At 45.1% G+C, this 23,167-nt stretch overlaps 1 protein-coding gene across 2 annotated transcripts in view; it reads left to right on the top strand.

Moving 5' to 3' along the window:
• The window catches only part of SYT1 (synaptotagmin 1), a 178,661-nt gene extending 156,583 nt beyond the window's left edge, over window positions 1-22,078 (top strand). For both annotated transcript variants that reach the window (XM_074984015.1, XM_074984014.1), the window contains exons 7-8: window positions 13,492-13,625; window positions 21,872-22,078. In XM_074984015.1, coding sequence (XP_074840116.1) covers window positions 13,492-13,625; window positions 21,872-22,078 — 341 coding nt within the window. The remainder of the gene's footprint in view (window positions 1-13,491; window positions 13,626-21,871) is intronic.
• The last annotated feature ends 1,089 nt before the right edge of the window (window positions 22,079-23,167 follow it).

Genomic DNA, 23,167 nt, shown 5'->3' with positions numbered 1-23,167 from the left:
GCGCTCTGCACTCTAAGGCTACGTCTACACATGCAGCCAACATCGAAATAGCTTATTTCGATGTTGCGACATCGAAATAGTCTATTTCGATGAATAACGTCTACACGTCCTCCAGGGCCGGCAACGTCGATGTTCAACTTCGACGTTGCTCAGCCCAACATTGAAATAGGCGCAGCGAGGGAACGTCTACACGTCAAAGTAGCACACATCGAAATAGGGATGCCAGGCACAGCTGCAGACAGGGTCACAGGGCGGACTCAACAGCCAGCCGCTCCCTTAAAGGGCCCCTCCCAGACACAGTTGCACTAAACAACACAAGATACACAGAGCTGACAACTGGTTGCAGACCCTGTGCCTGCAGCATAGATCCCCAGCTGCCGCAGAAGCAGCCAGAAGCCCTGGGCTAAGGGCTGCTGCCCACGGTGACCATAGAGCCCCGCAGGGGCTGGAGAGAGAGCATCTCTCAACCCCCCAGCTGATGGCCGCCATGGAGGACCCAGCAATTTCGACATTGCGGGACGCGGATCGTCTACACGGTCCCTACTTCGACGTTGAACGTCGAAGTAGGGCGCTATTCCTATCTCCTCATGAGGTTAGCGACTTCGATGTCTCGCCGCCTAACGTCGAAGTTGGTGCCGCTACTTCGAAGTAGCGTGCACGTGTAGACGCAGCTTAAGATAGTCTGAAATGAGTAGACCCCTGCCAAATTCACAACCTTAAAAACATGTCATGGAGAATGAAGTCTGATCTCCCCTGTGATTCCTGGCTATTGTCAGAGAGGGTTAGGCCTGGGGGGTCACCCAGCTGAGGGCTCCTACCCTGTACCAGGCTTCAGCTGCTAATCCCAGTGAGGAAGGACAAGACTTCCTCTTCTTCTGCAGGTGACACTCTCTGGGTCAGGTCAGACGCTTGTCTAGGAACCATCACCAGCTGCAAGAAGTGTCACAGATTCTGGCTGGGAGCACAGCTCTGAAGGCAGCATGGAAGTGAGGATGACACACATTCCCATGCTTTCGCTTTCTGCCTCTGGACCAGTGACTCTTTCATTATTCATTCACAGTGGAACAGCCTCCGCTAGGGATGCCCAGTGTCTGGTTTTCAGTTGGAACACCTGATTGAAATGGGATCCTTGTGGCTTCAGTTGGCATTGCTGACTGGGCCATTAAAAATCCGGTTGGTGCAGGGCTGGCAGGCTCCCTACATGGCTCAGTGTGGCTCCTGGAAGCAGCAGCATGTTCCTCAGGTCCTAAGCCAATGGGAGCTGTGGGGGAAGTGCCTAGGAGCTGGAGGGACATGTTGCCATTTCCTGGGAGCCACCTAGCGTAAGCATGACCCGCACCCTCTGCCCCAGCCTTGAGCCCCCTCCAACACCCACACTTCCCCGAGAGCCCACACAACACTCTTCCTCCCATACCCCTGCCCCAGCCAGTTGTCCCCTCCTGTATCCCAAATCCTTCACCCCCAGCACCATGCCAGAGGCTGCCACACCCTGCCCAAAGCCTCATTCTTCCATGTACCCCAACATTCTGTCCCAGCCTGGAACCCCCACACATACCCTAAAACCCTCATTGCTGGTCCCTACGCAGGGTGTGCATCCCCAGTCTAGCACTCATACACCTAACACCCAACCCCCAGCTAGGAGCCTCCTCCTGCATTTCAAACCCCAAGTCCCAGCCAGTCTCTCTCTCCCACTCCTGAACCCCAAACCCCAACCCCCCAGCCCAGGTGTACACAACCTGTGCCTCCGGAGCCATATGTGGCTCTTTAAGGACTTCTTTGTGACTCCCAAGGCTACAGCTGCAAAGAAAAAAAACCCTCCTGATTATTTTCAACAAATGATGAATGTCTAGAAACCCAGCTATGAACAACTCATATCTAAATAGCAAACAATGTGTGACCTTAAAACATTGGATAATCCCCCTTTAATATGTGCAGTGTATTGTGGGATATGATACTGTATCTGTGGTGTGATCGTGTTGATAATAAAGTCTTGATTTTGAAAAGGAAAAGGAAGCTTGTGAGATTTCTGCTGTAAAGGGCAACTCGCATTTTAAAAAAGAACACAAATTAAACATGAAGTAAAATTGGCATAATTAAAGTAGGTGTGGGAGTGAAAGTCAGGAAACAGTGGCACATACACACCCGTGAGGAAATAGAAAATGTAAAAAAGTTTGTGACTGTCCTGCAGTAAACATTCAGCGCATTGCAAATCATTGGGTGTGCACTGTTCTTAAAATAGGGGTTACGAAAAGTGTGGTTTGCTATTATTTATTAAGGACCATCTCATATTGACATGCATTGAGGTTCTTGAATTATTAATTTTTTTACCAAATTCAAAAAAAATGGCTCTTCTTGCTGTGTTGGTTGCAGACCCCTGTGCTAGACCAACCCAGTGAAAATGGGTGAGTGAGTGAGTATGGGGGAGAACAAGCAGCAGAGGGAGAAAGATGGAGTGAGTCGGGAGCTGGACCTCAGAGAAGGGGTGGGCCAGGGATGGAACTGTGTGGAAGAGGCAGAGCAAGGGAGAGTGGGCATGTGTGTTTAGAAAGTTGGCAACACTAGCTTCAACAGCTTTCTCCCCTCTGCTTTCATCAGCCTCCTCTTCTATTTGCTATTTTGTGTAAGCTCATCTATAGGCACTTGCTTCAGTTGGGGAAGTCTGAGCATGCTTACCAGACTAGCCTCCATAGACAAGTTAAGTGGAGGAACACCTATCTTCCCCTGGCTGTGAATTGCACTGAGGCTTAAGCCTCTGGATACTTGGCACAGGGCTGCAGTATACAAGCACAGAGGCAGTAACATAGGTACCCTGCAAACTTCTACTGCAGAAATGTAGACACTAAACAAGTTTATGCACCTAAAGGGTGTGTCTACACTAGCTGGCTACTTCAAAGTAGCTGGCACAATGTCGAAATAGCACGCATCGCATCTACACACACCGTGCGCTATTTCGACGTTGAAATCGACATTAGGCTGTGAGAAGTCGAAATCGCTATTCCCATCTGAAGATGGGAATAGTGACCTACTTCGATGTTCAACGTCGAAGTAGGGCATGTGTAGACGATCCGTGTCCCACTACATTGAAATATCGGGGTCCTCCATGGCAGCCATCAGCTGAGGGGTTCAGAGATGCTCTGCCCAGCTCCTGTGGGGCTCTGTGGTCACTATGTGCAGCAGCCCTTAGCCCAGGGCTTCTGGCTGCTTCTGCGGCTGCTGCTGCAACTGGGGGTCCATGCTTTGTGCACGGGGTCTGCAACTGGTTGTCGGCTCTGTGGGCCTCATGCTGTGCAGGCCAAGTGTGTCTGGGAGGGGCCCTTTAATGGAGCAGCTTCCTGTTGCCCCAGAAGGGCTAGTCCAGCCTGTGACTCCATCCGCAGGCTTTGCTGGCCCCTTATTTCGACGGAGGGTGCTTGTGTGTGTGGTCGCTCCACGTTTCCTTCCGGGGCGGCTCCGTTCGACGTTCTCCATTGCTACTTCGATGAACATCAACAGCACCAGTCCTGGAGAATGTGTAGATGATACGCGTCGAAGTAGCCTATTTTGACATTCTTACTTCAAAATAGGCTACTTTGACGTAGTGTGCTAGTGTAGACGTAGCCAAAGGGAATAGCGATACCTGAGCAGCAGACAATTGAATCGCTGTGGACCTGATTCTGGAATTTAGGCACCTGAGAAGACATTTAGGAATCTCAGTCCTTTCGTGACTTGAGCCCAAAAATGTGAATTCCCTGTAGTATAAACAAGTCCTTGCCATCCAAAAAGTTGTTGTTTCTGTAAAACACTCCAACCCAAAATTCATCACTCTGTGCTCCTCCTTTAGGCAGGCTTATTTAAAGACATGTAAGAGTCACTCAAGATATGTAAAAATATAGACCTCATTGGCAACAAATTCCAAGACCTGGTCATGTTGCATCTGGTTCAGACCTCCAAAAATCAGTCTGTAAGCAAACTCCAGGCTGGTCTTTGACAGGCAGTAGAATAGGCCTGAAGCTGCTCTACTTTGACACACAGTTGCATATGACACTCAGTCATAGACTAAAATGATCAATAACTCTGCCCTGTCCATGGCCATGGGCTATTTTCCCAGGGGGTGGAAAAGGGCCAACTTTCAGGAATTCCCCCAAGTGGCAGAATGTCCAGCATGCTTATTAGTCTGGCTTTAAAGCCTGTTTTATATTGCTGGGGCCACAGGTAGCACAGCAGTCGCCTCTGACTCAGGGAGCTATCATGGACACTTTGCAGACCATCCTTTCCCATCCCTAGCATCATCCAGAAGATAGTAGGCACATTGCAAGAGCTGGCCCGTAACCCTCACATGAGTTATGATGGTATGGAAATTGTGATGATGTCCCAATCAAGGAAATCTGAACACTGACTGAGGAATAAACATTTCTGATCAAATAAACTCCAAGGACTCAACAATCCTATTTTCATGCAAATATTGTTGGCAAGAAAACCAAAATATATTTTATGCCAAGAGAATTGGTTCTAACTAGGTTTTTCAGTGTTTTCCTTGAGACGTCAGCTGCTCTTAAAAGATAACCCTACATCTTGCTCATTTGTGGAGGCATGTAGAAGGCACAATAGCATGAGTTAATGAGTAGAAACTATAATTATTATGAAATCAGGAATGCAGCATCATATTTGTACTGAATCATCAGCATTATTGCTGCTTCCCCAGAGAGTTCAATCTTTTACCCTGTGGCTTTGCTTCCATTTCCAAGGTTTTCCTTTTGTCTGAAGCATATTGTTTTAGACAACCCGTACACGTGATCACTCCACACTCGTTAGACATTGGTTCTGAAACCTTAATCATCCCCTCCCACACACAAATTCACAAAATGAGAACAGTTAAGGCAAATTATGCGTGGCTTGAAAGCCACAAGCATCGTACTGACAAAGGAGGTGTGCTAAGGAGAGAGCAGATGTCCCAGGATGCCATGGGGAAGAAGCCACATGGAGGGCCTGCCAGGCCGTGCTCCTCCCTCAGGAGTGATGCTGCTTCTGACCCTCCACCAGCCTCTATTCAAACTTCTGCTCCACTTGCTCCAAATGCAGGAGCCAGCACAGAGCCCAGAGCAGACGAACAGCACGAACCCCCAGCACAATTGCCACAACGCTCTGTCTGCACAGTTGCTCCAAGGAGGCCTTGCAGCAGGCTCAGGGTTGATTCCATTGCCCTTCCTGCTATGACCTTTGGTCCAAATCTTTTCCAGCTCTTTGTGCAGCGGCAGCCAAGAGAGAGCAATTATAGCCCTCTGATCTCTGCCTCTTTATAGCTTTACCCTTCAAATCACCTCTAGTCTGAACATGTTCTGAGGTCCACATATAAAGCACGGATTTCCCAATGTGACTTGATTGGATACATTTTTGAGCTGTTCTCAACAATTCCTTCGGCTCTCTAAAACGGGAGCTGGGCTGAACACGTGACAGTCTGTGGTGCTGCTTTGTCATCAGTTTGGATCAGTGTTTCTCCTTGATGGTAGAATGTGCTAGTTAGCACCCTGACACCCTGAATTTCATAAACAAAACCATGTAATTCTAACCCTATGTTTCTGCTGAATTACCAGTTTTAATTGCCAAGTATCATCTGACTCCATTATTTTGTCATGTGAAACTTTGTGATTATGCAACTGCACTTATTACTAGATTAGACCAGCTTACGTTTTCCTCTATTATTAAGCATGCTGGCTCACTCAAGAGTGACAAAGTTGAGGAGGGAGGATTTTTTTTTTCTGATCTCCGCTCACTACTGTGCAGATTGATTTATTTTTAAACAATCAGCTACACCCTTAGGAAAGCAGTCACTCTTGTAATCAATTTCCAGTATTTTCATCTACAGTATTTTCCAAATTTGTCAAGTTTCTATCTGCTAGCTTTCTGTACTTTGATTAGATTGTGACAGAACAGAAGCATGACAAATGTTTATTAAAGATCAGCACTATTTCTATGTTTGTGTTCAAAATAAACCCTAGTAGTAATACCATTCCTGTTTGACTGCTTCACTGACATTGCTGGGCTGAACAGAGTTTGTTTCATCAGCTGGAAATTCCTGTGTTCTAGAATCCATTCTTTCTGAAGGAAAATAGTACTGATTTTTCATTTATGAATGATCCCCACAATTTAATTTTAAAATCCACAAGCAAAGGATCTCAGGCTTCATATTTTGTGTGTTGGAAAATTTTCTATTTTCATTTGCCGCGCCCAACTGAATCATGACCTTGAATTATAAGTGTTGCTGACACAAGAATTTGACTTTAAATGTGCCTTTTTCTGAGATACATATTATTTTTGCTTGAACATCAAACATTATTGTTTTTCTTATCTAACCGTTTAAATACTCCTAGTCCACAAATCAGTGGTGATCTGGGTATTAGTTTCGGCAGGATTATTCTGGACTCTAAAATCAATACCAGTGTGTTTACCACCTAGTTGACTCAACTTCAACTTCCATTTCAGAGGAAGCACAGATCTTTTGGTTTCTTTTAAATAACATCCTGACATTTTTACTCTAAACTTGAACAAAGCAAAGGATGTCAGGGTAGCACCCTAATACTTTAAAAGCTGCCTTGCGAGCCTCCCCTGAGATATTCTTGTAAAACCCAGGATGCACAATCTCAGTGGTGATTTTTGCATTTGTGACTAGAATGGCAAAGACAGAGCACCTGAGGTAGAAGTGAATAGTGTTTAATCCCACGGTCATTTTAAGATGAATTTAGCTGCTGAGAATAGCCAGTCCTGTTCTCCATGGAGCCCTGTCACAGGAGTAACTCCACACATGCAGCCCTCCCTCTTTCATGTGGACCAGATGAAATCCACAACCGAGGATTCCCTCATTGTGGAGGTAATCTGGGCCCCTGTCTCAGTTTGATCTAAGACAACTGATTCAAATTAATTCACTCTGTCTTATGAGATGTGACTACATTCACGCTGCACAACTTTTGGTCCTTGGCCATTGAGGTCGAGTCTCTGACCCTTACTCATGCTGAGTAGCGCTTTCTCAATTAAAAATACACTTAAGGTATCATTCAACATGAGGAACGCTGGCAGAACTGAGCCTTTGGTAAAACTAGAAAGCATAGCAGTCCTCACTCAACTTCATCACTGAAAATCACTTGCCCTTTTTTTCTGTGACTTTTCAGGTAAAAGGCCAGTCTACCATCATTATTTTTACTCTGTTATCCTGTGTTCATGCAATGGTTTCCGCCAGGCAATTTAAATTATATTAGTTTGTGAAAGAGATGCTTTTCACAAGGAATATCTTTCTTTTATTTATTTTTAATTGAAAAATTATTTCCTTTAAATCTTTACATATGTCACATTTTGCTCTGCAAAGGATGAGCTACAATCTCAAGGAAATATTTAAATCATAAATGTATAATACAATCTTTCTTTCCTAGTAGTTGGAAAAGAATTATGTAATGAAGTAAGGCAGTCTATTTTGCAGTAATGAGGAAGAAAAAACAAAGTAATAACTATGCCTTACAGGTTGAACATTTATTATTAATCTAAGGTCTATTGCTGCACTTCATTGCAGCAGTCTGTAGCCATCTGAATTGCTAGTATAGATTACACGCAGTGGTGACTGTCGGTCCCAAGATATAAGAAAGACAAGGTAGGTGAAGTAATATTTTTCACTGGGATTCATTCTTCTGTCAGTGAGAGACTTTTGAGCTCCACAGCGCTCTTGCTTGGGTTTAGGGTAGATAGTCATGGCACATCTACACCTAAACCACTGCACCGGCACAGCTGCACCACTCCTGCGGGGTTTAACAAAGATGTGCTGTGCTAGCCAGAGAGAGCTCTCTAGTCATTGCAGTTACCGGTTGTGGTAATAAACCATAACAATGTGTAACTCTCTCAAACCCACTTCGTCCTATTACTGCAGGGGTGGTAAGGGGCCACTTCACCTTTTCGGTGGCTTCCTGCTCAGTGGACTGCATGGACCCAAGTTAGCACTCAGATTCTGTGTACCATGTCTGGGAACAGTTGGAGCATAGGAATGGGTGTCACACAGGGCAGCAAGCTCAGCAGGAAGCCGCTAATGCCGGGGAATGGTAAGGAGAGATCTGCAGCCTAAGTCCCAACCTCCCTCCAAGCGGTTTAGGTGTCTAAATCTAGACAGGAGGGAACGGCCTGCCTCTGCCCAGACTCACACGCATTGGCTCTCTCCTGGAGTTAGGGATTTAAGAAGGCTTTGGAAAGGTGCCGCTGCCATGGTGGCAGCTGCCATCTTGGATCATCTCCCATCCCTTCCCTGATGGCCCTTATCTTCATCCTCCACTGCCTGCTGTGGAAAATAAATTTGAACTTGGCCCTCCCACCTCTCAGGAGAGTGCTCCAACCACTGGCCTCTCCTGGGGTGGGGTCTCTCAAAATTCTTTTCCAAACCGGGTCGCTACCTGCAAGGAATGCAATATGCATTTGCAGCGAGTGAGAGAGAGACTCTATAAGCCAGTGGTTAGTGGCATTAGGCTCCTGATTCTCTGCAACACTAGTCCTTTGCTTTAGTCATTTTTTTCCACACACCCGTAAAGCTTCTTTAGCATTTTTTCTAACCAGTCCTCATGCTGAAATGGTCAGTTTTACACTCAACATGGAGCCTTTGCAAAACTGACAGTCTAGATCACTTCTTTTTGGAGCTCAGAGAACCACCTGCTTTACACCAGCATGTCTCCCAAAGCCCAGGTGCTAAACCCCATGTTGAAGCTGCAGGGGAAATAACCCTGAGAAAAAGCCAGGGAAGTCTGAAAGCTTTTCACACAATACTTTCTTACTGTAGCACAGGAGTGAGGAACTTCTGGCATGCCAGCCATATGTGGTGCATCAGGGTTAGCTACTGGTGGGCCACCAGATGCTTTGTTTACGTGAGCATCCAGGCATAACCATTCACAGCGCCCAGTGGCTGCACTTTGCCATTCACATCCATGGACCAGGCCACCACTTCCCATAGCTCCCATTGGCTGCGGATGGTGAACTGTGGCCAATGGGAACTCTGAGCAGGGGCAATGCATGGGAAGGAGCACCAGGGGTCATGTGCCCTCCTCCCAAATGCTATAGGTGGGAGGGGCCAGCCAGCAGCCAGCCGGGGTCTTAGCAATGTTGGAGGGCCAGCGCCAGCATCAGGGGTTCACCCCCCCTCCCTTCCTTCCTCCCCACCTCGGCACTCACCAGCAGCAGCAAGAAAAGCACAGGAAGGCAACTCCAGGTCACACTGCTCTCCGGCCATGCTGCTCCAAAGGAGAGGACAGGACCATGCTCCCCACCAGAAGCAGAGCAACATGGCCAGGGAGCAGCCCTAGCTGGGGCTGCCTTGCTCAGCTTTCTCCAGTTTGCGGGGGGGGGTAGGTGGCTGGTTGTCCCCTGGGCTCCCTCTCACCAGTCGCCTCTGGCTGCAGGGCTGCACGCTTGCAGCTGCTCATGTAAACAGAATGTTTGGCAGTCCATAACTGGCTAACCCTGACAAATTGCATGCAGAACTTTAGGCCGGAGGTTCCCAACCATGCTGTAGCAGGATGCAATTATTCCCATTTTCTTCAGGCCCCGATTCCATCGGACAGACCTGAAAGATTGTGTGCTCGGAGTAAAGATAAGGAGAGTTAACAAAAAAGTGTTCAGTGGTTTTCCTCCTCCTGACCTGCTCTCTCTTTGATAGAAATGATAAGAACCTTCGCACAAGCTATGCCAAGAGTGACTTGCAGCTATCAGGGTTTCATCACAGCTTCTGTTGTTTTGCCCTAGGGGAGGCTTCCTTGTGGCTTACATTGCAGAATTGTTCTCTACAGCCACAAAGATTATTCATCAAGTCGAGGCCGCAGTAATAGACAGGCTGGTACAAACCAAGAGCCTGATTCTCTTTACCACTCAGCACTTTAACTATGTATGGGTGTAAAACAAATGACTTAAAGTTACCCCTGATTTACAGTGGTATGAGAGGGAACTGAGTCCACTAAATCAATTCGCTGAATCAAGAAAAAGAGCCATTGGACACACACTTGCATGTACGCTAAGCAGCAGGGCTGTAACAAGGGCGAGGCAAGTAAGGTACTTGCCTCAGGCGCAGGGCTGAGAGGGTGCATAAAACAGCCATAGAGCAGCTGCAGCTCCTTCCTTCATAAAAGCTGTCATGCAAATACACCTTTGATTGCCCTTTCTAGAGTGTTGTTTGATTTTGTTTGTGGTGGGGCAGTGCTAACAATTTAACCCTATTCCTAACAGCATTTGAAACAAAGCAGCAGAAATGTAGCACTTTAAAAACTAATAAAACAATTTATCCGGTGATGAGCTTTCATGGGCCAGACCTACTTCTTCAAATCAATTTCATTTGCAATCCCGACTGACATTTATAAGTACAGAGAGGCAGCCGTGTTAGTCATTACTCCAACAAAACAAAGCAGCAGAAATGTGGCACTTTAAAGACTAACAACATGATTTATTCGGTGATGAGCTTTCGTGGGACAGATCCTGAAGATTGGATCTGGAGAAGTGGGTCTGTCCCACAAAAGCTCATCATCGAATAAATCACGTTGTTAGTCTTTAAAGTGCTACATTTCTACTTCTTTGTTTTATTTATAAGAACGGAGGACCAAAAAAAAATTGCAGTAAAAACTGACAAATCAAATAGGATAGAAGGAAGGGGGTGAAAGGTGGGAGGATGTTAATTGTCCTGTCTGAGATAATTATCAGCATCAAAGGAAGGCAAGTAGTCCTTGTAATGGGTGAGGTACTTGATGTCTCTGTTCATGCCATGTGTTAATGTGTCGAATTTGAATATAACTCTAACTCACAAATCTCTCCCTCTAATCTGTTGTTAAATTCTCTATGTTCCAGCTAGGGGGCATCCCTTTCCAAGTTTCTCTCATGCAAAACATGCTTGCCTTTGGGGACCCCTCCTCCTGGAAGGAAATAGTGAGAGAGCCATCAGACACCAACAGGCACTGAGCCCATGGTTGTTGATGATGATGACCCCCTCCTCCCACACATTATTGCAAGAGAAAGGTGTTTCTACTAACATCATGGAAAGATGCCTCTGGCTGTTCCCTCAAAAGAAACTGGGGGCGGGGGTGGAAGGGTGCAATTTAAAAGTTGATTCGAGCCGAGCTAGAAACACAGCTGCTGCTGGAAATCCTACCACAAGCACCTGCCTCCTCCGGGTGCGGAATGCCCCCCACCGCAGACACCACGTGGGTTTACAGGGCCAGTGTGAGCGGGGGAGGGGCGAACTCCTGCCTTGTCTCTAACCAGAAGCACTGATCACTGGAGGTGCTAAGTGAAAGTCACAAGTCTCCCTGCAGCTAGGAGCTGGCCCGAACTAATGCCTCTCCGCCCCCTCAGCTGCTGCCCCCTGCTGTGCAGACACCTGATACTTTATCTGCAGAGGGCTTTGAAGGCAGCACGCACGGAGCTACAGCTGGGCCAGCCCCAGTGCATGTCACTTTTTTGCAGGGAGAAAGTGCAACCACAAAGGGAGAGCGCTGCTCAGCCCCAGTCTGCAGGGCATCCAGCTGGTCTGCCGCTAGCTCCCGGGAGGTGGGTGGCACATGACTGAGCAATGCTGCGGGGAGATCTTCCCCTCTCTTTCACACACACACACACACACACGTATGCACCTTTTAAAGGGATATGGGACCTGCTCGTTCCTGCAGCTCCTCAAATTTGAAGGGGCAGTAGAATTCCCCTCCCCCATCAGAGGAAAGGCTCCTTCATTTCACTTAAGCTGTCCCAGGTTCGAGGGGGACGACTGGCTCTAAGGGTCAATGCTGAGAGCCATAGGAGAAAGTTTGAACACAGCCTGTCTCTCAGCATTTTGTAAGTGAAACCTTAAAATTCCCCTAACTCTACAAGATCAGCCCCTGGCACCTGTAAGAGTCAACCGAGCTAGAATACCCTGCCACCGCAAAACCAGATACACCTGCCTGAGCTAGAGGCTTGGCAGGAGTCAGCTATGCCAAGCATTTCATCTGTGACTAGTTGAACCTTCTACAGTTAATTCATTAATATAATCTGGCAGAATCTTATCCAGATTTGGAAATCACCCTGCAAATATTTCTCTGCTTGCCAGTGACTGTAGCATCTAAAGAAGTTTCAGTAAACTAAAATTAATTAAGAACTATCTGTGAGCATCCACAAGTCAGGAGAGATTATCAAATAGGTCCATTTTATCAATAGAACATGAGGTAGCGAATCATATTAGTTTCAATGCAATTATTTATGAGTTTGCCTCATTAAAGGCTCACAAAGTACAATTATAAACAAATACCTAATATACCTGACATGGTGGTATTTTATAATTATATGTATTAATATATTATAATTATATATTATAATTATATATGTTATATATATAATTATATATTATCATTTTATGTATTAAGATATATATATGTGCTTATTGATTGCTTGTGCAAATCTCATAACAATAATAGATAAGTTATTGTTGTTATTGTTATGTACATATTTTCCCTTTTTCTACAAAATAACTACTATGATCATATAAACATGAGGGGAAGCAATTTTATATTCTTGCCTCAGGTGCAAAATGAGCTAGTTACAGCACTGCTAAACAGGCACAATTCCTGTTGGAGTTCTAACCCCCCAAGATATCATGTCAAAGCAGTAACTTCCCTGGAAGTTTAACTTGTGCAAAGAATCTGTGATTAGGTGGTAAGTCTATTCTGATGTGTAGCCACCAGCACTCACACAAACTTATAAATAAGGAGAATTCAGTAGAGAGTAGTAACACTTGGGTATACATATATGGGGCTGTAAAGAACACAATAGTCCCTTACCACGTTGTAAGTTGGCTGCTTCTAAACACAATCAAACCCAGTGCACATGGGAGTTTGGGGAAGCAAGAAGACCAGACCATGGGAGTACCTTGGGGTAAAACTGCTCTGCAGAGTTAGAGTGGCTGGGACTACCCTCCCAGAGCATTATTTTCAATGTTCTACCAGTGCTAGATGCCAGTTTCAGTGAAAGGGCCCCCCCCGTATAAGACCCTGGGCAAACATGTAACCAAGCCAGAGTTCATGAACTGAAGAGGTTGTGCTGATATGAGAAAAAGAGAAGAGTAATATCCTATGAAGCGGAGTGAGGTGGCATGTTACCTTGTCCTTGGGCAGGTGCATAAATGGATATAGCAAATTCTTACTGAAATGCCAAATATAACACTTGATCCAATGTCAGCCACTGTAAATACAGCCTTTGCTTAAATGACCATTTGCTATGAACATAGCTATTTTTCACTAAATAGTTATTTCAGGGATTACTCTGTACTGGGGTATTTTCTGTCACAGTGCAGATTTCTTGGTCAAGGAATAATCAAGGTCCAGACTCCGGAGAAATAAATATTTCCAGGTCCATTCAGAAGTGTCTTCTGGTCTAGATTTGACTGGTTGGCTACCCCTGAGCTATACAATACTCATTAGCTTGATTATCATGTCTTACCTGTGTTCTGTTTTTTGTTTTTTTTATTCATTGTAATTTATTCAGATCCCTATGTGAAAATCCATCTGATGCAGAATGGCAAGAGGCTGAAGAAGAAAAAGACAACAATTAAAAAGAACACTCTGAACCCCTACTACAATGAATCGTTCAGTTTTGAGGTACCCTTTGAGCAAATCCAGGTAATGCCAAACCCTGCTTTCCCTTTCTTCTGTATTCCATTTCTTAGCCTCTGTAAATATTTAACAGGAACCTTTGTAATTTTGAAGGGTTCATGCCTTCATTAGCACCTATGTGCTAGCCCCACATTACTTTAGATGAGTGTAACTGCTTCAAGAGGGAAATGATAACATGCACCGTACTTGTGAAGTGTTGATTCATCAGTGAAAAATGGATAACCGGCACTCTATGCTCAGAAGCAATGGATTCCAAAAAGAAAAATCAAACAGGAAGATAGTGCTAACTTGTAGGGACAAAACTGACAAAAACTAGTATTAAGTAGGTGTCAGCCATTTTTCCTGTATCATATGAGTGGTACCTGTGGATAGAGCTGTGCAGTTATAGTTCGCGTGGCTCCTCAATCACCCATTTTAAATGGTCACAGAGAGGTAGCCATGTTAGTTTGTATCTTCACAAAACAAAAAAGCAGCCATGTAACACTTTAAAGGCTAACAAAATAACTTACTAGGTGATGAGCTTTCACGGGGCTGACCCATTTCTGCATGGAGTAACCTGCTTACTCGTGAGTAAGTTAACTGACAGATCAAGAGAAGTTCAAAAGCACCTAAGTCCCATTTTCAAAAGCGATTTAGTAACCAGGTAATTATTGACATATCTTAGTATTTAGGCACCTAAATATAAAAGTGAATGGAAACTAACTGACTTACATGCTTTTTTAGCTCTGGCTCTTGGGAGCATAAAAGTCTATGGACCTCATCTTCAGGGACATTTCTTGTGGTTCTTTTAGAATGGTTTTCTTACTGCTGACCTCATCAGGGTGTCTCCGTTCAGCAATGTGCAGTTGGGGACCAGCATCAGCATTATATTTAGGTATTTTTTTATAAAAAACTATAGTTAGAAAGATAAGTTATGGTTATGTTACCTCCATTGTAGTAGCAGTAGGCATCCTTCAGTCTGCATAGACTATGGATCGCGCCCTTTACAGTTTCAATTGAGGACTTCATTTACAGTGTCTACTGTGACTATGAAGACCCACACGAGAGTGACAGTCCTTGCTGCATCTCTTGCAGATGTGGTGGGTGTCTGGCAATTCCTTATTGTGCTTTCTGTGCGCTCGCTTCTCCTCTGCTAGCTGTCTGATCCTCATCTTGCCCTTCTGAAGGCCCTTGTGTAACCCCTGCCTCCATCTGCTGCGGTCGTCTGCTAGTTCTTCCCAGTTGTCCAGCTCGATGTCTACCTCTCTGAGGTCTCTCTTGCAGACATCTTTGTAGCGCAACTGGGGGCATCCAGGAGGTCTTTTGCCAGAAGCTAGCTCACCATACAGGATGTCTTTTGGAATCCTTCCATCATCCATCCTGTGGACATGGCCAAGCCAGTGGAGCCGACGCTGCCTGAGGAGGGTGTGCATGGTTGGGATTCCAGCTTGCTCGAGGACGGCGGTGTTGGTCACTCTGTCTTTCCATGATATTCCAAGGATGCGCCTGAGGCAGCGCAAGTGGAAGACGTTCAGCCTCTTTTCCTGGTGGTCATACAGGGTCCAAGTCTCGCTGCCATAAAGGAGGGTGCTGAGGATGCAGGCTCTGTAGACTTGCATTTTGGTGTGAGTGTACAGCTTGTTGTTATTCCACACTCTCTTGCTGAGTCTGGACAGAGTTGTGGCTGCTTTTCCAATCCTCCTATTTAGCTCAGTGTCCAACGACAGGGTGTCAGTGATGGTGGACCCGAGGTAAACGAACTCGTGGACGACCTCTAACGTATAGTTGTCAATGCTGATTGATGGGGATTCAGCAATATCCTGACCGAGTACGTTTGTCTTCTTTAGGCTGATGGTAAGCCCAAAGTCCTTGCACACTTTGGAGAACTGATCCAGCAGTTTTTGAAGCTGGTCTTCTGTGTGAGACACTACAGCAGCATCGTCTGCGAACAGCATGTCTCTGATGAGGACTTCTCGCACCTTAGACTTAGCTTTCAGCCTTGCAAGATTAAACAGTTTCCCATCAGGCCTTGTGTGCAGCAAGATGCCCTCTGTTGAAGATCCAAAGGCATGCTTCAGGAGGAGTGAGAAGGAGATCCCAAACAATGTCGGAGCAAGCACGCATCCTTGTTTGACACCGCTCCTGATTCTGAAAGCATCTGATAATGCGCCATCATATGCAATGGTTCCTCTCATGTCTTCGTGGAACAACTGGATCATCCTGAGTAACCGTGGAGGACAGCCTATCTTGTGGAGCAGTTTGAACAGACCATCCCTGCTGACCAAGTCAAAGGCCTTGGTCAGGTCGATGAAGACTATGTAGAGTGGCTTCCTCTGCTCCCTGCACTTCTCCTGCAGCTGCCTTAGAGAGAAGACCAGGTCAAAGGTAGACCTCTCTGCGCAGAATCCGCATTGCGATTCGGGGTACACCCTCTCAGCAATCTTCTGGAGTCTGCCAAGGATGACGTGAGCGAACAGTTTACCAGTAACGCTTAGGAGAGAGATTCCACGGTAGTTGTTTCAGTCGCTTCTGTCTCCTTTGTTCTTATACAACATTACAATGTTAGTATCACGCATATCCTGTGGAACCTCACCCTCTTTCCAGCACAGGCACAGTAGCTCATGTAGGGGTTCCAGGAGTGTGTCCGCGGCACACTTGATTACCGCTGGTGGTATAGCATCCTGGCCAGGGGCCTTTCCTGCTGCAATGCTGTCGATGGCTCTCTTCAGTTCATCCACAGTCGGTTCCTGATCCAGTTCGTCCATTACTGGTAGGAGCTCAACGGCGTCAAGGGCTGCATCAACCACAACGTTCTCGCGTGAGTACAGCTCGGAGTAGTGCTCAACCCAGCGCTCCATCTGTTTGGCTTTGTCAGCGATGACTTCACCAGATTTGGATTTCAGAGGTGCCATCTTGTTCTGGGTGGGTCCTAATGCCTTCTTCATACCCTCGTACATTCCTCTGAGATTACCAAAGTCGGCACAGGTCTGGATGCTGCTGCATAGCTGGAGCCAGTGGTTGTTGGCACAGCGTTTCGCTGTCTGCTGTACTGTTCTTCTGGCCGCTCTAAGTGCTTGCTGGGTACTCTGGCTCAGTGAGTGTTTGTACTCCAGAGCTGCGTCTACACATGCACGCTACTTCGAAGTAGCGGCACCAACTTCGAAATAGCGCCCGTCGCGTCTACACGCGTCGGGCGCTATTTCAAAGTTAACTTCGACGTTAGGCGGCAAGACGTCGAAGTCGCTAACCTCATGAGGAGATAGGAATAGCGCCCTACTTCGACGTACAATGTCGAAGTAGGGACCGTGTAGACGATCCGCGTCCCGCAATGTCGAAATTGCTGGGTCCTCCATGGCGGCCATCAGCTGGGGGGTTGAGAGATGCTCTCTCTCCAGCCCCTGCGGGGCTCTATGGTCACCGTGGGCAGCAGCCCTTAGCCCAGGGCTTCTGGCTGCTTCTGCGGCAGCTGGGGATCTATGCTGCAGGCACAGGGTCTGCAACCAGTTGTCAGCTCTGTGTATCATGTGTTGTTTAGTGCAACTGTGTCTGGGAGGGGCCCTTTAAGGGAGCGGCTGGCTGTTGAGTCCGCCCTGTGACCCTGTCTGCAGCTGTGCCTGGCATCCCTATTTCGATGTGTGCTACTTTGACGTGTAGACGTTCCCTCGCTGCGCCTATTTCGATGTTGGGCTGAGCAACGTCGAAGTTGAACATCGACGTTGCCGGCCCTGGAGGACGTGTAGACGTTATTCATCGAAATAGACTATTTCGATGTTGGCTGCACGTGTAGACGTAGCCCAGGAGTGCAGCGCGCTTCTTTTCAATGACTGGAATCATCTCATCGGAGTTAGCTTCGAACCAGTCGTTCATGTTTCTAGCTCTTCTTCCAAACACTGACAAGGCTGTGTTGTAAACTGTATCCCTCAGATGTTGCCATTTGGATGTCACATTGGCGCCCCCAGGGCCGCTGCGCAGATTTTCCTGGAGGGTCTCTCTGAACTTTTCAGCTTTCTCCGAGTTTGCCGTCTTTCTGATGTCAATGCAGGGCCTTCCAGCAGATTTAGAGAGGTGCAGCTTCTTGGGTCTCAGCTTGAGCTTGGAGCAAACTAGCGAGTGATCTGTATCACAGTCAGCACTATGATAGCTGCGTGTCAGAAGGACGTTTTTGAGGTTATTACGCCTAGTGATGACCACATCTAGTTGATGCCAGTGCTTCGAGCATGGGTGTCTCCACAACACTCTGTGCTGTGGCTTACTTAGACTGAATACTGTAAATGTGGCTGTGACCTCTGGTATTTTGGATGTAACGTTCATTTAGATAAACTTCCACTAACATGTTGAATAATGGAATAATGGTTATATCCAGCCCACGGTCATTAAAGAGTGAGAGAAGAGAGGGATCATGGAGATAAGGCAGAGCTGTCAAAACTAATAGAAACAGCTCGTTAGCAGCACCAATGGGAAACATAAAATGGGAGTAGAATAATGTCTTTCAACAACCTCATTGGAAATTCAGATTTTGTGCCCTTAATTGGAATGTGTATTTGTCAGCAATCTGCAGCAATGCATAAGCATAGAACTGTGCAAAAGACAGATGTGATCTTGGAACCCTTTTTTAAAAGGAGGACTTTCACAGTGAACTGCAATCTTAAATGGTGCTGAGCTAACCCCACAGGAATGTGAAATCCTATGCAGACCAAGAAGAATATAGGCAACTTTCCTTTTGTGTTCTGCATGAGTTCAGCTATTAACCTCAATAGTTTAGTCTCCATGTCCTTTCAGTGTCTGGCCACACTGCTGAGATTGCTAATACAGTTTCTTATTGGTTTGGGTGGTCTTTTGTTGTAATATCCACAGACATTTGCAGTGAAACCTACATTTCACAAAGGTGACTAATCAATCACCAGATGGCAAGGATTATCAATCACTATAATCTGTGCTGATTTGAAGCAGTGACCAGAAGTTGAAACACATCTCCTGATCTGTTCTCTGAGCCCTCCCTGCCCACTCATTCAGCCCCACACCATTGTTTGTGCTGTGTCCATCCTCGGAGTTATGATAGAAACAAAATTCCACTAGTTATTAATCTAATGGTTTCCAGTAATATCACTTGCACCATAGTAAGAATTTTTCCACAATCAAAGACCAGCATAAAGCCATTACACTTCGGGAAACCATTTTACCCTTCACCTAATACACAAATATTCCTTTACACATTCTCTCTCTCTCTCGGTGGTCACTCAATAATGAGCAGGACATCCTCGCGTCCCCTCCTATTTGTGAGCCTGTTGACAGCTGACCAGCTCGATTCTGGAGCCACAGATCTTATCACAGAAGGGGCAGGTGTTTGGCACCTGTTGGAGGGGAGCAGAGAAGTTTTTGACATTCTTTTCTTCTCCTCCACATCTCTTCATGTGCACTGCTGCGGGACCTCTCAAATACTGCCACCCCCTCACAGATTACCATTCTCCACTGGGGACAGTGCTGGCCAAAGCTCTCCCCAAAGTCAACACCAGTGCTGTGCTTTTTCATGTGTGCCTTCAGCATGTCCTGATATCACTTCCACTGCACCTAATACATAAATATTCTTTTGGGGCTATCATTGGCAATAAAAGCAAATATACTGCAAGCAACATTATGTTGTAAGACATCATTCTGGCTTCTAGAACTAGACGCATGAAGGATATTGCATTTTATCATGAAGGGTCTTGGGGAAGACAGTCTGAATTTGATATGTACTTTTGTCATAAATGATTATGTAAATACTTACCTGCCTGGAGCTGTCATATTCTCTCTGGCTCATTGATGTGTGCACTCTCTCAGGAGAAGGGGCTATAAAGAGTAGTCATTATGACTCTGCTCTTGCAGCCCTTACTCACAGGTATAATCCCATTAATAGTAGTGAGACTACTACTGCAAGTAAGGACCGCAGGAGCAAGCCTTTTTAGAATAAAAGGCTGACTGGCCTGTTGGCACTAAAAATATTTTTCTGTGTAAATCAAGTTTTCCCATAATTCATAAAATCTACCTGTAGAAATCAATCCCAGTCTGTCATGAATCCTGGAGCTGTGTACCTTTATAATAGCACAGAGCAGTCAGGAGAACAGTCATACATCTTTTAAAATGAAAATCTCAAAGGGAAAGTGGATACAGTTAAGTCAAATCAGCCTGAGGCTGGTTCATCTCAGATACTACTGAGGAAAACCCAGTTTCACTAGGGGAATAAGTTATGTTGTGCTACTCAGACAAATAGTAAATGAGCACTTAGTAATGAGCAATAGAGACATCCTCAGAGTCACTTAGATTGGGCCATATGAGAGGTGATACATAAAATGATGTAATTTCCAATCTCTTTCCAACCCTCTCAGCATGTAGATTGTATTATCCTGACTTCCTTAGATTCTCATGCACCTACATGTAATTGACTCCCTTACATAACAACTCTGAATTTGGTCTCCTGAGCCTACATTGCTGTAATTAACATGCTGAAGGGCTAGAAGAGAAGCCTAGAATACCAAATGCAACTAACAAATAGGCAAGTCTAAGAAGCTGTAAATGTCAGGTTGCAAATTACAGTTCTGAATCTGACCCTCTGAGTTTGTGCATGTAACTTAAACGGGGGGAAGAGTGTAAATTACATCAGCGGTGAGACCTTTAGATTCACCTCCCAAATTAGCCCTACAAACCTATGTCAGTCTAATCATCTTTCTACAAAAAGCACAAGGGATTTTTTTTTATTTTAACATTTCCTGAGCACCATTTGAATAAGAAATTTAATGAGAAGGATGCAATAGGAAGGACTTCAATGTTTTCTGGTTCTAAACCCACCCACAGTAGTTTTCTTGGAGAGTGCTACTTTTTGTCTTGTTTCGGTGACCTGACTCCTATTCCCAGCTCAGCCATTGGCCTTCTTTAGAAAACTGAGGTACAGTGAGGGAGAAATGAATCACCCATCTGTAAAATGAGGATGATCATACTTACCTTCTTTATAATTCGCTTTAAGGTTTATGAAATTCACTATATAAGATCTAGCCAGCATTATTATTGTCTGTATGGGAGGGTGCAAAATCTACATGTAGGTAAAGTGTACAGTAGTCATTTCACATGCTGTCTGGCTGCCTGCAAAAAATAAAATAAAATAAAATAAAATAAAATAAAAAACCACCAGTGTTCTAACTCCTTTGTTAATCTGTTTGTTTGAGATTATATATCAGAAGCCAAAATAGAAGAGAAGAAACAGCTTTGTTTTGGCTCTCTGGGTGGGTTCCTTCTCTGGAGACTTGTACTTTGCAGTCATGTTTCCTCTCAAAAGCTGCTTGACATAATGAATGTTCCTTGAAGATGTAAAGCTCTAACTCTGCGGTGTCCAGTATGTTATCTACACGCCACACATGGTGAATAGGACACTGCATTGTGGCGAATGCATGCGTACCTAACTCATAAGAAATAATAATTCTTCAAATTCATCACACATGCTTAAGATGATTAGTACAGGTACTCAACCAGGTGAGGCAGCCAGCCAGCCAGCGGGGAACCCCTGCAGGCACTGACATTGACTTCTTGAATTTTTTCAGGCAAAAGGGACTAGGAACAGAGGGGATTTTAGCCAGCAGAGGCAAGTCCACACAGCTTATTCACTGCCGGCAGCAGCTTCTGCCAGCAGGGAGATCTCGTGCGGCTATGCTAATTAGCCATGTGATTATGCAAATAAGCAGCCTATACCTAACTATAGCATTTTACTTCACACACCTAACCCCTCCTTTCTGGGCCCTTTTAGCCAATCACTGCTGTCTTTTAGAATATTTGTAATGTCATGTCTTCCAACATACAGAAACAGGGGCGACATCGTCTTTTATTTGGGAGTAAATGAACATAGAGCCAAAAGGGAGGGTGGAGACCTCTTGGTACAGCGGGGGAGACAACTTAAGGTAAAAGAGCCATGCTACACACCAGCTGTGTGTCCAAGATCTAGGGTGCATGACGCACACTGGAGTATGCCACCTCTTGAGTTGCATTATGTATTTGTTAGCCACAAAAGAGAATCTCTTCCACGTAGAGTGCATACCAAGGAATTGGCATGGCTGGTTTGAACTTGCTTTCATTCATAGGTGTTTCTAACCTTTGCTTTCTAAGACTGAGTTTTCATACCATTGGGAGTCTGCTACTACTTACTATGCCACCTACTCACCAACCAACTCTGAATTCCCGTTCTCTACTGAGTCTTGTGTCTGTTTACCTGAAGATCTTGCTGACTGCTCTTTCTTATCTCCTTTTAGAAAGTGCAAGTTGTTGTGACTGTTTTGGACTATGACAAGATTGGCAAGAACGATGCCATCGGGAAAGTCTTTGTGGGCTACAACAGCACTGGTGCAGAGCTACGACACTGGTCGGACATGCTGGCCAACCCAAGGCGACCCATTGCACAGTGGCACACCTTACAGCTGGAGGAAGAGGTGGACGCCATGCTGGCTGTCAAGAAGTAAACAACAAACAAAAGGAAAAAAAGAAGCCTTTCTGCATTTGCCCACATAGTGCTCTTTAGCCAGTATCTGTAAATACCTCAGTAATATGGATCCTTTCATTTCCAGCCATGCGTCCCTAACACAGATGAGTGGTACTTAAATCCTGTTTTAATTTGCACAACTTTAAATGTAGAGAGCCTTCTAATGGCCTTTCATCTCACCACTGCCCCCGATCTACTCTTCTTTTAAGCAATATGATGTGTAGATAGAGCATGACAGAACTTATTTATTGTATCACACAGTTGTATATACCAGTATGCTGAGAATTTATTTCTAGTTTGTGTATTTGTATGTTGTAAACGTTTCCTAATCTGTGTATATCTAGATGTTTTTAATAAGATATTCTATTTTAAATTATGTAAATTGACTGAGATATAGGAGAGCTGATAATATATTATAGGGTAACTATTGTAGCGTCTGCATTCCGGCAAAAATTCCAACTTGTAAGGCACTAGTAGTGTTACACTGACATATTAAAGGACAACTTAAATCTGAGCTTTCAAGTGAACCATTAAAAATAACAAGATATGCTTACACAGTACACCTTGGAGGGGTGAATCCAATTTTATAGACTTCTTTCACAGGCAACTTAGCATGATCTGAGCAGCTCTGCGGCTGACCTCAAGGAAGCGTAGCCAATAGATATCATTTTTCTGTATATATTTAAAAAACTGAAACCATGGCTTTACACTGACGATTGAAGAATCAGTTTCATGGGAGATAATTTCACATGACAGGAAGGGAAAGGTGGGGGGAGGGAAATTCAGCAGTAATGAAATGCTGCATTGAACCATGAAAAAAAAGTAGCTCTCCATTATCACCTTTATACAAAATTAACATACTGTGAATTCCAGTGGTGATTTCACATTCTAGGATTCTAATGAGTTTGCACATTAGACTTTGTAACAAAATATTTTATTATACTAACTCAGATTAGAAGGAATGCAGAATATTTTTAAGCACAGCCGTGTATGTTTATTATACAAGTTTCATGGTGAACAGACAGTATTGTAATCCCATCAGAAAGACAAAAATTAGCCATAGTTCTGA

This window comes from Carettochelys insculpta, chromosome 1, assembly GCF_033958435.1.
Source record: "Carettochelys insculpta isolate YL-2023 chromosome 1, ASM3395843v1, whole genome shotgun sequence".
Taxonomy (NCBI): domain Eukaryota; kingdom Metazoa; phylum Chordata; order Testudines; family Carettochelyidae; genus Carettochelys; species Carettochelys insculpta.
The sequence above is the reverse complement of the archived record's forward strand: the minus strand, read 5'-3'. Positions and strand labels throughout refer to the sequence as shown.